Consider the following 14944-nt stretch of genomic DNA (forward strand, 5'->3'; position numbering starts at 1 on the left):
TTTCTTTGATCTAATAACCAAGGACGCTACTGAGTAACTAACGAGTAGGTATCATATACAGCGTGGAAACACTGGACACGGACGATTCACATCCCAGGTAGGATGGAGCAGAATGGTGTGATATTTCATCATGCTACTCAGAATGGCATGCAATTTAAAACTTATGAATTGTTTTATTTCTGAGATGTTTCATTTAATATTTTTGGACTATGGTTGACTGGGGTAACTGAAACCATATAAAGTGAAACTTTGTATAAAGGAGGACTATATAACAAAAATTCAGTCTAAAGTCAAAAAGGCTGTTTTGAGAGAGAGCTGTTTGATCTGAGACCTAAAAAGTGAGTGGGAATTAGTCAAAGGAGAGGCGTTCCAGGCAGAAATAACCACACATGCAAAGCCTCTGAGGTTGCTATAAGAGCTTGGCACATTTAAAAAGCTGAGGTTTGTTTCATTCATTTTATTGTATTTCCTACCAGCACTTATTTATCCATTCCTCTGTTAACAAAAATCTAGTTTATTTCCACTTTTTAACTATTTTAAACAGTGTTACATTGAACATCTTTGTATATATAACTTAACAACTTTTAAAAATACTATCCCTCATGAGCTCCCATGAATCAGTAAAAATTTATTTCTGATTCATATTTCCTTTGGTTTTAAATATCATGTACTGTGTTTTGCTTTTTATAATCTTAATATATTAAATCTGAGACTTAGCTAATTGAAAAAGCAATAAATAAGCCCTATTTATGGAAGCTTGAGATGCATACTTGCATTACCTTGTGTTTGGGAATACCTGCCAGGAAAGCTCAGCCTTGAGTAGCATTACACGCAACTACCCAAACTGAAAGAGAAGGGACAAGGGACCATCTTAAGCTACCAGAGCCTCTATTTTGTAAGTAAATATCTCTTTGCCCTTTCTTTCTATTGGTAAAATGTTTTTTTTTTTTAAGGACAACTCTCTACAGCAGTCTTCTCAAAGCAGTTCTCACCATAGATTCATGGCTTCACCCCCGGGCTCTCTAAATTGAATTATCTGGGGGTGGATCCCAGGTATCTACACTTTAAACACTTCCCTCCCCTCACTACCTCTGCCAATCAATTTTTATTTACCATTGAAAACCAAAGCTCTAGAATATATGAATATTATAAATTGGGGGAAAGGGCATGTGTTTCCTTTGCCATATTGACTTAAATATGTTTATTCCATAGAATAAGGGATTTGGAACTCAAACACCTATTATTTATGATTTAAAAAAAAAGGTTATTTCAAAATAGTGTACTTTATCAGTCACACCTGATACATTTATCTGCAAATTGTTGAACTTTTACAGTTAACTGAGTTGATACCTTTTTCATTTTTGTTAAGGACTCAACTAAAGAAGTTTCTTGGAAAATCAGTAAAGAGAGCAAAGCACCTTGCTGAAGAATATGGTGAACGTGCTATAAATAAAGTTAAAAGTGTTAGAGATGAAGGTGAGTTAAAGCAGAACATTTCAACTGAATATTCAATTAATTTGTAATCATCTAAATTTAGCCTATAGTGTATAAGAAGCACTCTATTTTATTTAAAATAATATGCCTTTATAGCTGACATCTTTTTCAATAAATAAGGTCTTCTAGCTCTTCATTTTATGAGTTTGAAGAAAAATGAATTTATGCATATTTTGTGACTTTGACAGTCTGAAAGGGTTGAGTGTTCAATAATCAGTTATAAATTAGTTTTTTAAGGCTATTTGGTTTCAGTTTTGGTTTTTTGTTTTTGTTTTTTTGTTTTTATCTGAAACAGAGTCTCGCTCTGTTGACCAGGCTGGAGTGCAATGGCATGATCTTGGCTCGCTGCAACCTCGGCCTCCTGGGTTCAAGAGATTCTCCTGTCTCAGCTTCCCAAGTAGCTGGGATTACAGGCACACACCACTATACCTGACTAATTTTTCTATTTTTTGTAGAGACAGGATTTCGCCTGGCTGATCTCAAACTCCTGACCTCAGGTGATCCACCTACCTCAGCCTCTCAAAGTGCTGGGATTACAGGCATGAACCACCGTGCCAGGCCAAGGCTATTTTGTTTTTGTTTTTGTTTTGGGATGGAGTCTCACTCTGTTACCTAGGCTGGAGTGCAGTGGCATGATCTCGGGTCACTGCAACCTCCGCCTCCCAGTTTCAAATGATTCTTCTGCCTCAGCCTCTGGAGTAGCTGGGATTACAGGCACCTGCCACCATTCCCAGCTAGTTTTTGTATTTTTAATAGAGATAGGGTTTCACCATGTTGCCCAAGATGGTTTCAAATTCATGACCTCAGGTGATCTGCCTGCCTCAGCCTCCCAAAGTCCTGGGATAACAGGCGTGAGCTACCTTGCCAGCCAGCTATTTGGTTTTTACAAATACAGTCAGTCCTCCATATCCATGGGTTCCACATGCAGGGATTCAAACAACTGCAGATAGAAAAATATTCAGGGAAAAAAAAACCATAAAAAATAACAATACAACAATAAAACATAATACAAAAATAATAAAACAACTATATCACATTTACACTGCAGTAGGTATTATAAGTAATCTAGAGATTATTTAAAGTATACGGGGCGAGGCATGGTGACTCATGCCTACAATCCCAGTACTTTGAGAGGCCAAGGCAGGAGAACCACTTGAGGCCAGGAGTTCAAGACTAGCCTGGTCAAACATAGTGAGACCCTGTCTCTACTAAAAAATAAAAATTAGCTGGGTGTAATGACATATGCCTATAGTCCCAGCTACTCAGAAGGCTGAGGAGCAGGATTGCTTGAGCCCAGGGTTCAGGGCGACAGTGAGCTATGATTGCACCACTGCACTCCAACCTGAGACCCTGTCTTTAAAAAAAGAAAGTACATGAAAGGATGTGCGTAGGTCATATGCAAATACCGTGCCATTTTATGTTAGGATCTTGAGCATTCGCAGATTTTGGTACCCATAGCAGGTCCTGCCATGGACACTAGGGAATTATTATATTTTCAAAATTAGGTAGGGCTGGGTATGGTGGCTCATGCCTGTAATCCCAACACTTTGGAAGGCTAAGGCAGGAGGATCACTTAAGCCCTGGAGTTCGAGACCAGCTTGGGCTACATAGTGAGACCCCCATTTGTATAAAAATAAATAAATAAATAAATAATTTTTTTTTAATTAGATAAATTTTCAAAATTTGTACATATGTTAACCTCCTATGCCTTTGTCATTATTGTGCTCATTTGTTTAATAAAACATACATAGTACTTATTCAGTGCCTGGGACTATATCAGGCACTTTTACCTGTATTCATTTAATCTCATAAAAATCCTATGAGGTAAGTACCATCATAATCCCCATTTGATAGATAAGAAAACTAAGAGAAATCAAAAGTTAAGTAACTTGCCTATGGTCACACAGATAATAAATGACAGAGCTGGATTTGAACCTGGCAGCCTGGTATTAGACTCCATATTTTTAACCAGTATGTTATATAATAAATAAATTTTGCTCTTCCATTTTATGAATTTTCTTGGTAAGCAGGAATATGAAAATATGATAGTAGCAGTATCTATATTAGCTAGTAGTGATTTCTGTTGCTTTTCTGTTCAGTGTTTCATACTGATCAAGATGATCCTTCATCAAGTGATGATGAAGGAATGCCATACACAAGACCAGTTAAATTCAAAGCAGCACACGGTTTCAAAGGACCTTATGATTTCGATCAGATCAAAGTGGTGCAAGATCTTAGTGGTGAACATATGGTAAGCAACTTTCTCATTTTTTAGGATTGATACTGTCTTTGTTAAGAGAAATACTTTGGCTTCTACAAAACTGATCTCCTTCTACGTATGTAACTTTGCTAGCCTGACTCAAGAACGGTGAATTTATTTTCACATGATTTAATGAATAGGTAATACAGAGTCTGTCTCTAAATTATTCCAGAAGTGACTTATCAGGCCAGGTATGGTGGCTCATGCCTGTAATCCCAACACTTTGGGAGGCCAAGACAGGCAGATCACTTGAGGTCAGGAGTTTGAGACCAGCTCGGCCAATGTGGTAAAACCTCATCTCTACTAAAAATACAAAAATTAGCCAGACATGGTGGCCTGTGCCATAATCCCAGCTACTTGGGAGGCTGAGGCAGGAAAACTGCTTGAACCTGGGAGGTGGAGGTTGTGGTGAGCCAAGATCATGCCACTGCACTCCAGCCTTGGCTAAAGAGTAAGACTCCGTCTGGGAAAAAAATAAAAAAAGGTGTTATTGGTTATTGTCAAACTCTCAGCCTGTGTCACTAAGAAGGCTATATGCAAAGGCACCAGACTTTAAAGCAGTTAACTTAGAGGTTGGTCTGTAACTTCAGAAAAATGTTTAAAATGTTCCCAACCATATTTTAAATAATTTATAAAATATTTCAGAAGCTCAGTATATGTTATAAAGTGAGATATTCAGCTAAAACAGGGAGAGAGGTAGAAGTTCAAGTTCTCCTTTAGAGTTCAGATGTACCAATGTAGATGAAGTGCACAAACTATATTGCAGTGAACCCCTGAAAATGCTAGGAACACAGGGAAGGCAGTGATAAAATTAAGAACTGAATAAATAAGACTGTGCCCTTGGTTAGGGAATCTATTTACATTTTAAGTCTAAAAGTTGGCTTAACTGAAAGGAAGCAACCATAAATATATTGGATGGCAACCAAATTTGAATTTAAATGTCGATACTTAAAATCTACAGATAAAATGTTTGAGTTGATTCTGGTATTTTCCTTAAGGAAATTGGTAAATTTCCTAGTACTGTATTGACTCGTTATTTCCTGTTTTTAAATAAAATCTCCTTATAGTAGTCTCTAAATGACTCATTTTTTAATACACTTGAATTTTGCAGAAGTAAATGGTTATTTCAATAAATAGGCTGTTGCATAATTTTTTTGATACACCTGGATGTGTATATAATAGTATTTGTTGTAATAAGATTTGCTCTTTCCAGTTTAAGGGGTTCATGTTCTTTCCCCCTGCTCCTCTACCCCCACCACACACACATACTTTCCTACTGTTTTCAGTATCTAGAGATTCTGGCCATATGCTATGAAACCTTGTTTATAGTGAGAGAAGTAGGATGAGACCACACCATTGCAATACTACTACCTTTTTTTCTTTTTGGGGCAAGGCCTCGCTCTATCACCCAGGCTGGAGTGCAGGGACAGGATCTTGGCTCACTGCAGCCTCTGCCTCCGTGGCTCAAGCAGTCTTTCCACTTCAGCCTCCTGAGTAGCTGGGACCATAGGTGCGCACCACTACACCTGGCTAATTTTTTGTATTTTTTGTAGAGATGGGGTTTGGCCATGTTGCCCAGGCTAGTCTTGATCTCCTGAGCTCAAGTGATCTGCCTGCCTAGACCTCCCAAAGTACTGGATGGGATTACAGGCACGTGCCACCACACCCAGCCCATTGCAATACTGTAATACTTCTAAGTCCCTGATGCTGTGAGGGTCACTGCCAAGGTGGGCTTTAGTCTTTCTCAGTCCTGCTCAGTTGTTAGTGCTATGCTGAGGACTCTGCCACCCGTCTTTATGTTCAGCTAGGGCACTGAGATCCCTAACTAGGATTTGTGCTTTTCCAGTTAAGATTTCTGACCACTTTAACTCCCATTTTCATGAATATGTGGACAAGGTTTGAGTTCTTGAAATTGATAGTTTAGATTATGGAACACTGCAACTATCGTGTTCTGCCTTTCTTCTGAAAGTCTCCTTTTGTGGTATTATAGCACTATTGAACCGAAAGCCTTAAGTACCTGTTAGCAATGTGAGCATTATCTTAGTATGTATAATTTTGCATAATTTTAAACTTTGGCTGTAAAGTAATGGCTTTATTTTATTTTATTTATTTATTTTAGATGGAGTTTTGTTCTTGTTGCCCAGGCTGGAGTTTAATGGCATGATGTTAGCTCACTGCAACCTTCACCTCCTGGATTCAAGCAATTCTCCTGCCTCAGCCTCCCAAGTAGTTGGGATTACAGGCACCTGCCACCATGCCTAGTTAATTTTGTATTTTTAGTAGAGACTGGGTTTCACCATGTTGACCAGGCTGGTCTCAAACCCCTGACCTCAGGTGATCTGCCTGCCTCAGCCTCCCAAAGTGCTGGGATTACAGACATGAGCCACTGCACCCAGCCAAAAGTAATGTCTCTAAAGTTGTAAAGTATTAACTTTGAACCTTGTTTTGTTTTCATAGGGAGCTGTTTGGACCATGAAATTTTCTCACTGTGGCCGATTACTTGCCTCAGCTGGACAAGACAATGTAGTGAGAATATGGGCCTTAAAAAATGCTTTTGACTATTTCAACAATATGCGAATGAAATACAATACTGAAGGTATTTTTCATGTATTTAAAAATTTACAGAAATCTGAAATGTTTACATTTTAGGTATACTAATGCCCTACTTTTCTGGCAGTCATTTGCTGCAACCATTACTTATCATAATAGCCAAAAACTTGAAAGTAAGACAGACATCAACAGCAAAAATCTCTAAACCCAATGAAAAGAGTTGCCACAAATCTTTTGATTTATCCCTTTCAGGTGTAGTAAGTAGTTTGAGAACATGTTATTTAGTTTCCTAGGTTAAAATAGAATTGCTAATTAAACTAGAAAACATCCAGTAAATAAAAACGATTAAGGAAAGTCACGGAAAGTAAATGTGACTTGTCAGTCTATCAAGGGATATATGAAAAATGTTGAAAAGAGAAGGCTCAGAGCATTCTGTACGTATACACTGATTACAGCTATGTACAGATATTTTTGTATCATGATGTTATCGGGAAAGTATGTAGAACTGATATAAATTTTGGCTTTAAGTTTATGGGATTCTTTTCTAATAACTATTTAACCATGTAACAAGTTTTTTCCACACCCTCCCCACTATCAAGTAAGGCTGCAAAGAATAAGGAAGGCATAGGAGAAAGGAGAAAAAAGGTGACCTTGGGTGAGAATATATAGTCAAATTACCAATTTGAGGAGCATAGAAGTCTAGGGAGATTCACAAAACTGGCAAGCTAGTCCTCATACACTTGAGTAAACCCTGTGAGTATTGCTTGCATTATGTTGCAATACTTAGTTGAAGATGATGGTGATTTGATAAGAAGTTAAACCATGTTTATTATATGGTGAATATTTCTAGTCATTTCCTTTACTGCCCTGCCAGGAGCAAAAAGACTATTTTCAGTGGCCCTTGAGACTAACCCCAGCCCTGACCCTTTCTGCCCCTTTATTGCTTCTCTTGCTACTTGTTCTGATTAATAAGAATGTGTCCTATTGGAATACTGAGAATTTAGTGGTATTTTGTTTATTAAATTAGGGAAATGGTTAAGCCATTTTATGAAGTTTTTGTGTAAAAATGATCGAAAGAAATATTTTGGTTCTTACAGGGTTATGCCTCCCTTGCTAGTATTTTTCAAGAATACTATGATCTCTAACTGTTAGACATTGCTGTATCATTACTTTTGAATGCTGTATGTTGGTGGGTCTTTGTGTGTACATACATGCCTTTTTTATAATTATGTTGGTTTCAGGACGTGTGTCTCCATCACCCTCTCAGGAAAGTCTAAGTTCATCAAAATCGGATACAGATACAGGGGTATGTTTATTGTTTTATGGTTACTATGTGAAATGGTGTGATTTAATTTGTTTACCGTAAAGTATTTTTGTTTATCAGAAATTATAGTTGCATAAAGACACCTTATTAAAATTAAGATGTATCACTAGAAACACGAGTTTCTTCAATTAGAATAAATTGGCAAATGAAAATTTCTATGTTTAAACATTGCCAGACAGTGAGTAATATTCCTCAGGGTAATATACCACTAATGGAAACTTAAATAATACAAAACCCCCTCCCCTCAAATCCATATTAGATATTTTTAAAATAAGGATAATAGATACCCAAATAAGAGGTATTAAGGAAAGAAAAAAGATATTTAAGTATTTTAATTTTCTAATCTTCTTGGTTTAATAAACACTTTATCACAGTTTCAGATAAGGTAACTTAATGGTTTTCATTTGGTTTTAGAGCTGGAAGGTTAAATAAAACCAATTTTAAACCTAAAAAGTAGAATACACAGTATTGTGCTAAGTTGTCACCTGTGCCTCTTGTGTATTACATTAGGTAAGTGTGTTATAAACAAGAGAATCCAAAATGTCTACCTGCTTAACAGTATTTTCCTGATATTTCATTGGCTCCAGTATTTGACACTAACTTTACCCCTTCTCCTGGCTTTCCATGGTTCTCTTCCCTTGTTCTCTTATACTCCCACTGTTTCTTCTTCCACCTCCTTACATTTACTGTTTCTCAGGGTCTGTTCTTGGCAATTCTCAATAGACATATTTATGCACTTCTCCTAGTCCTAAACTGGCTTTAGATCTGTAATTCTTTGTTTACTTTCCGTAACTTTATAATTTTTAAACAAGAATGTTATTGTGCTTGCTCCCTTTTCACATAGCAGTATATAGGATCTCTCCACCTACATATAATTCAAGCATATCAACTGATAGGTTTTTTGAGTGCCTGCTATATGTGGCAGACACTGCTACATGCTGTAAAATCAGACATATTCTCTGTTCTTAGGGATCTTGTGGACTAGTGTAATGGGTAAACTCACAATTATAATATTAGATGGTGATATTCTACAGAACGCACTACACAAGTATAGGTTAGCCTTAGAAATCACAGTGTCAGGAATAGTTTCCTGGAAGTTTGTTATTTAAGCTAGGACTTAGCTATATGAGAGAAGAAAGGAAGGAGTGTATCAGACACAGAATAGCAAGTGCAAAGGTATGGAGAATAAAGTAGCATGGTAAGTTAAAGGTATTACAAGGGATTACACATGACTGAAAAGGTGCATTGGTGGGAGAGGTAGGCAGGAGTGGGATTTAAAATGGGTTTTTGTGTTAAACCAAGACATTGGAACTTTATCCTGCAAACTACTGGGAGCAGGGTGGGGCTTTGAAGGATTTCACTCAAAGATGTAATTACCATGTTCAGATTTTTGTTTTAGAAAGAGTATTCACAGCTACTTAGGAGGCTGGGGCAGGAGAATCACTTGAACCTGGGAGGCAGAGGTTGCAGTGAGCCAAGATCACGCCACTGCACTCCAGTCTGGGCGACAGAGTAAGACTCCATCTCAAGAAAAAAAAAAAGAGTATTCTGGTAGTACTGTGAAGGATAGACTAGATGGGGGCTTCAGGTTAGAGACAGGGAGACCATGTAAGAGGCTATTAACCCAGAGAAATGGCTAATTCCAATTACTATGATTATGATAGCAGTAGAGCTGGAAACTGTAAAGATAAGCTAAATTGAGAGATGTAAAAGAAGTCTAATTTCTAAGACTTGGTGACTGACTAGATGGGGTAGTAAAAGTGAGTAGCCTAGGATGAATCACAGGTATCTAGCTTGAGTAGTTAGCTAAATGGTAACAGTCATTCATAGAAGTATTTTTTATTTTAATTTTTCTGTAAGTTATTGGGGTACAAGTGGTATTTGGTTACATGAATAAGTTCTTTAGTGGTGATTTGTGAGATTCTGGTGCACCCATCACCTGAGCAGTATACACTGCACCTATTTGTAGTGTTTTATTCCTCACCGCCCCCCCCCCGCAAGTCCCCAAAGTTCATTGTACCATTCTTATGCCTTTGCGTCCTTGTAGCTTAGCTCTCACATATCAGTGAGAATATACAATTTTTGGTTTCCCATTCCTGAGTTACTCCTTTTAGAATGATAATATCCAGTCTTGCTGCCAATGCCATTAATTCATTCCTTTTATGGCTGAGTAGTATTCCATCATATGTATATACCAGTTTCTTTACCCACTTGTTGATTGATGGGCATTTGGGTTGGATCCATGTTTTTGCAATTGCAAACTGTGCTACTATAAACATGTATGTGCAAGTATTTTTTTCGAATAATGACTTATTTTCCTCTGGGTAGATACCCAGTAGTGGGATTGATGGATCAAATGGTAGTTTTACTTTTATTTCTTTAAGGAATCTCCACACTGTTTTCCATAGTGTTAGTACTAGTTTACGTTCCCACTAGCAATGTAGAAGTGTTCCTTGATCACTGCATCCATACCAACATCGACTGTTTTTTGTTTTTTTATTATGGCCATTCTTGCAGGAATAAGATGGTATCGCATTGTGATTTTGATTTGCCTTTCCCTGATTATTAGTGATGTTGAGCATTTTTTCATATGTTTGTTGCCATTTGTATATTTTTGTTGAGAATTGTCTGTTTATGTCCTTAGCCCACTTTTTGATGGACTGTTTTTTTCTTACTGATTTGTTTGAGTTTGTTGTTGATTCTGGATATCAATTAGTCCTTTGTTGGATGTATAGATTGTGAAGATTTTCTCCCACTCTGTGGGTTGTCTGTTTACTCTGCTGACTGTTCCTTTTGCTGTGCAAAAGCTCTTTAGTTTAATTAAGTCCCAACTATTTATCTTTATTATTAGTGTAGTTCCTTTTGGGTTCTTGGTCATGAAATCCTTGCCTAAGCCAATGTCTAGACGGGTTTTTCCAATGCCATCATCTAGAATTTTTATGGTTTCAGGTCTTAGGTTTAAGTCCTTAATCCCTTTTGAGTTGATTTTTATATGAGATGATCCAGTTTCATTCTCCCACATGTGGCTAGTCAATTATCCCAGCACCATTTGTTGAAAAGCGATTCCTCAAGGACCTAGAAATAGAAATTCCATTTGACCCAGCAATCCCATTACTGGGTATATATCCAAAGGACTATAAATCGTTCTACTATAAGGACACATGCACACAAATTGTTCGTTGTTTACAATAGCAAAGACCTGGAACCAACCCAAATGCCCATCGATGATAGACTGCACAGGGAAAATGTGGCACATATATACCATGGAATATTATGCAGCAATCAAAAACGATTAGTTCGTGTCCTTTGTAGGGACATGGATGAATCTGGAGAACATCATTCTCAGCAAACTGACACAAGAACAGAAAATGAAATACCTCATGTTCTCACTCATAGGCGGGTGATGAACAATGACAACACATGGACACAGGGAGGGGAGCACTACACACTGGGGTCTATTGGGGGGAATAGGGGAGGGACAGTGGGGTGGGGGAGCTGGGGAGGGATAGCATGGGGAGAAATGCCAGATGCGGGTAAAGGGGAGGAAGGCAGCAAATCACACTGCCATGTGTGTACCTATGCAACTATCTTGCATGTTCTACACATGTACCCCAAAACCTAAAATGCAATTAAAAAAAGAAGAAAAGGGTGTCCTTTCCCCACTTTATGTTTTTGCTTGCCTTGTCAAAGATCAGTTAGCTGTAAACATTTGGATTTATTTCTTGGTTCTCTATTCTGTTCCATTGCTCTATGTGCCTATGTTTATACCAGTACCATTGCTGTTTTTGTACTGTGGCCTTATAGTATAGTTTCAAATCAGATAGTGTGATGCCTCCGGATTTCTTCTTTTTGCTTAGTCTTGCTTTGGCTATGTGGGCTCTTTTTTGGTCCCATATGAATTTTAAATTGTTTTTTCTAATTCTGTGAAGAATGATAGTGGTATTTTGATGGGGATTACATTGAATTTGTAGATTGCTTTTGGCAGTATGGCCATTTTCACAATACTGATTCTACCCATCCATGAGCATGGGATGTGTTTCATTTATTTGTGTCATCTGTGATTTCTTTCAGCAGTGTTTTGTAGTTTTCCTTGTAGAGGTCTTTTGCCTCCCTAGTTAGGTATATTCCTACATACTGTATTTTTTGCAGCGATTGTAAAAAGGATTGAGTTATTGATTTGATTCTCCGTTTGGTTGATGTTGGTATCTAGAAGAGCTACTGATTTCCGTACATTAATCTCATGTCTGGAAACTTTGCTGAATTATTTTATCAGTTCTAGGAGCTTTCTGGAGGAGTCTTTAGGGTTTTTGAGGTAAACAATCATATTGTCAGCAAACAGTGACATTTTAACTTTCGCTCTACCAATTTGGATGCCCTTTATTTCTTTCTCTTGTCTGATTGCTCTGGCTAGGACTTATAGTACTATGTTGAAGAGAAGTACTAAGAGTGGGAATCCTTGTCTTGTTCCAGTTCTCAGAAGGAATGCTTTCGACTTTTCCCCATGCAGTATTATGTTGGCTGTCTGTGGGTTTATCATAGATGGCTTTCATTACATTGAGGTATGTCCCCTGTATGCCAATTTTGCTGAGAGTTTTTATCATAAAGGGATACTGGATTTTGTTGAATGCTTTTTCTACATCTATTGAGATGATAGTGTGATTTTTGTTTTTAATTCTGTTTATGTAGTGTATCACATTTATTGACTTGCATATGTTAAACAGTCCCTGCATCTCTGCTATGAAACCCATTTGATCGTGGTGGATTATCTTTTTAATGTGTTGTTGATTTGGTTAGCTTGTATTTTGTTAAGGATTTTAGCATCTATGTTCATCAGGGCTATTGGTCTGTAGTTTTATTTTTTGGTTATGTCCTTTCCTGGATTGAATATTAGGATGATGCTGGCTTCATAGAATGAATTAAGGAGGATTCCCTCTTTCTCTATCTTGTGAAATAATGTCAAAAGGATTGGTACCAATTCTTTGAATGTCCAGTAGAATAATACTGTGAATCCATCTGGTCCTGGACTTTTTTTTTGAGACAGAGTCTTGGTCTTTTGCCTCAACTGGAGTACAGTGACGCGATCTCAGCTCACTGCAACTTCAACCTCCCGGGTTCAAGGGATTCTCCTGCCTCAGCCTCCCAAGTAACTGGGATTACAGGCACTCACCACCACACCCAACTAATTGTGTTTTTAGTAGAGGTGGAGTTTCACCATGTTGGCCAGGCTCATCTTGAACTCCTGACATCAAGTGGTTTACCCACCTCAACCTCCCAAAGTGCTGAGATTACAGGCATGAACTATCACGTCCAGCCTTGTGGTTTAAAATCTTTTGATGGCCCTTTATTACCTCCATAACACGATTCTTCACTATATTGCTTAATCTTAACTTTCAACTCAGTTCTAATTCCCTAGTGCCTGTGCATCCTATCTGCATGCCTAATACAGGTCTATGCACTAAACACTTTCACCTTCATGTCTGTCGCTGCTGTTTGCCACAGATGCCCTGTGTTTCCTTCACAGGGCAAAGCCCTACTTATGCTTCAAGATTCAACTCAAACATATTATTTCCCGTGAGTCCAGCAGGTAAAATTGTCCTTCATTTGTATTCTAATAGTACATAATAGGTACTTTTGTACTGATATTACCATGTCTTTCTTGTTAGTCTCCCTGGCTAGGCTGTGGGCTGACTTAAGGCAAAGACTGTACTTCACAGATTTTAATATCCTTTGAATCTAACTCCATTCCTGACTGTACTAGACCTGTAATCATGTTGAATTCCTGCCTGTGAACCTTTATTCCTGTTGTTCCCCTTATTTGGATGCCTTGATCTTCTTTCTATTCAAACCATGCCCATTTTTCATGGCCCACTTCCTCCATAAAGCCTCACTGACTAATGTAGCAGTGATAATTTTAACTGCTTTGCTTTACGGAAAAGGGCTTACTTTTATTAGTTTAATTTACCATACAGTTTCCAGGGATTGATTACTGTTAAAAATAGAGATTATCTGTACTAGCTTTCATTGTGCTTATTCAGCAATCCTACTTACAGATCCTTAACTATGTCTGTCTAACCCCAAACAAACCTAAGTAACTCCCAATTTTATTGAATACAAAGCCTTTTAAATGAGAAATAACATTTATATCCACGGTTTTTGGGAAGAGATCATTTGGGGTTTGTTTCCCTTCTGTCATTTTATTTGGGGACAGTTAAAAGAGGCTTCTATTTCACATACCATTAGAGTTTGCCACCAGGAATTATCTTTTAACCTAGTGCCAGCCACAGTGAGACACAGTAAACACAATGAAGTTTATTTTCCTAATGTGGATATTCCTTTTTTCCTTGTGATAGTGATATCTTTTTCATCTCTTTTGAAGTACTTTTTCCCTCTTTTGCCTTAGCATCTGTGTGAAATATGATATATAAAAGTATTATGCCATACAGAGTGATGTACCCAAGATCACTCACCTACGCATTGGTAATGCCAAGCCTAGAATTCTGGCTATTCTCTGTTTCTGTTAATTTTCAAAAATAGCTCAATAAATGTCAGAAGACAGGAAGAATTTGCTTCATTATCAAAGTAGGGATTTTTTTTAATAGTTGGCTCTTGCAGAGACTGTTAGACCTCATGGTTTCTAAGTATTGATAATTACATCAGATTGCAAATATCAATACTGTATTCATTTTAATAAGTATAAATTTTCTTTTTGATACTAGAAGCTGTAAGTATGCTGTTTACTTAGCAATTAATGTTTTTCTGCAAATTTATGTTTAATGTGCATGATAGGGGAACGTCAGCATAAGTGTTATAGCATTTAACTGCTGCTTAAAATTTTTGAGAATAGGACAGGTGCAGTGGCTCATACCTATAATCCCAGCTCTTTGGGAGGCCCAGGCAGAAGGATCACTTGAGGCCAAGAGTTTGAGACCAGCCTGGGCAGCATAACAAGACTATGTCTCTATTTTTAAAAAAATAGCCAAGCATGGTGGCATGCTCCTATAGTCCCAGCTACTTGAGAGACTGAGGCAGGAGGATCACCTGAGCTGAGGAGTTTTAGATTACAATAAGCTGTGATCACCATTGCACTCCAGCCTGGGCAGCAAGAGTGAAACTCCATTTCAAAAAAAAAATTAACCTATAATATATTACAAAATTTACTTAATTTTCTGTCTTCTTCCACTAGAATGTGTGCTCCATTCTATTTTTGTCTCTTTTTTTCACAGGTATTTTTGTCTCTTTTGTGTACTTACTATATGTCTAGCTCCTGGAACAGTGATTAATAAAAAACAGTAGTCACTTAATAAATATCTGTAGAC

General features: G+C 37.6%; 1 protein-coding gene across 1 annotated transcript in view; it reads left to right on the forward strand.

Annotated features, from left to right (window-relative positions):
• WDR44 (WD repeat domain 44) overlaps positions 1 to 14944 on the forward strand; it is a 98627-nt gene that overhangs the window by 58615 nt on the left and 25068 nt on the right. The window contains exons 9-12 of the mRNA XM_002763194.6: positions 1370 to 1476; positions 3594 to 3745; positions 6212 to 6350; positions 7546 to 7610. Coding sequence (XP_002763240.1) covers positions 1370 to 1476; positions 3594 to 3745; positions 6212 to 6350; positions 7546 to 7610 — 463 coding nt within the window. The remainder of the gene's footprint in view (positions 1 to 1369; positions 1477 to 3593; positions 3746 to 6211; positions 6351 to 7545; positions 7611 to 14944) is intronic.

Source organism: Callithrix jacchus, chromosome X (assembly GCF_049354715.1).
Source record: "Callithrix jacchus isolate 240 chromosome X, calJac240_pri, whole genome shotgun sequence".
Lineage (NCBI taxonomy): Eukaryota > Metazoa > Chordata > Mammalia > Primates > Cebidae > Callithrix > Callithrix jacchus.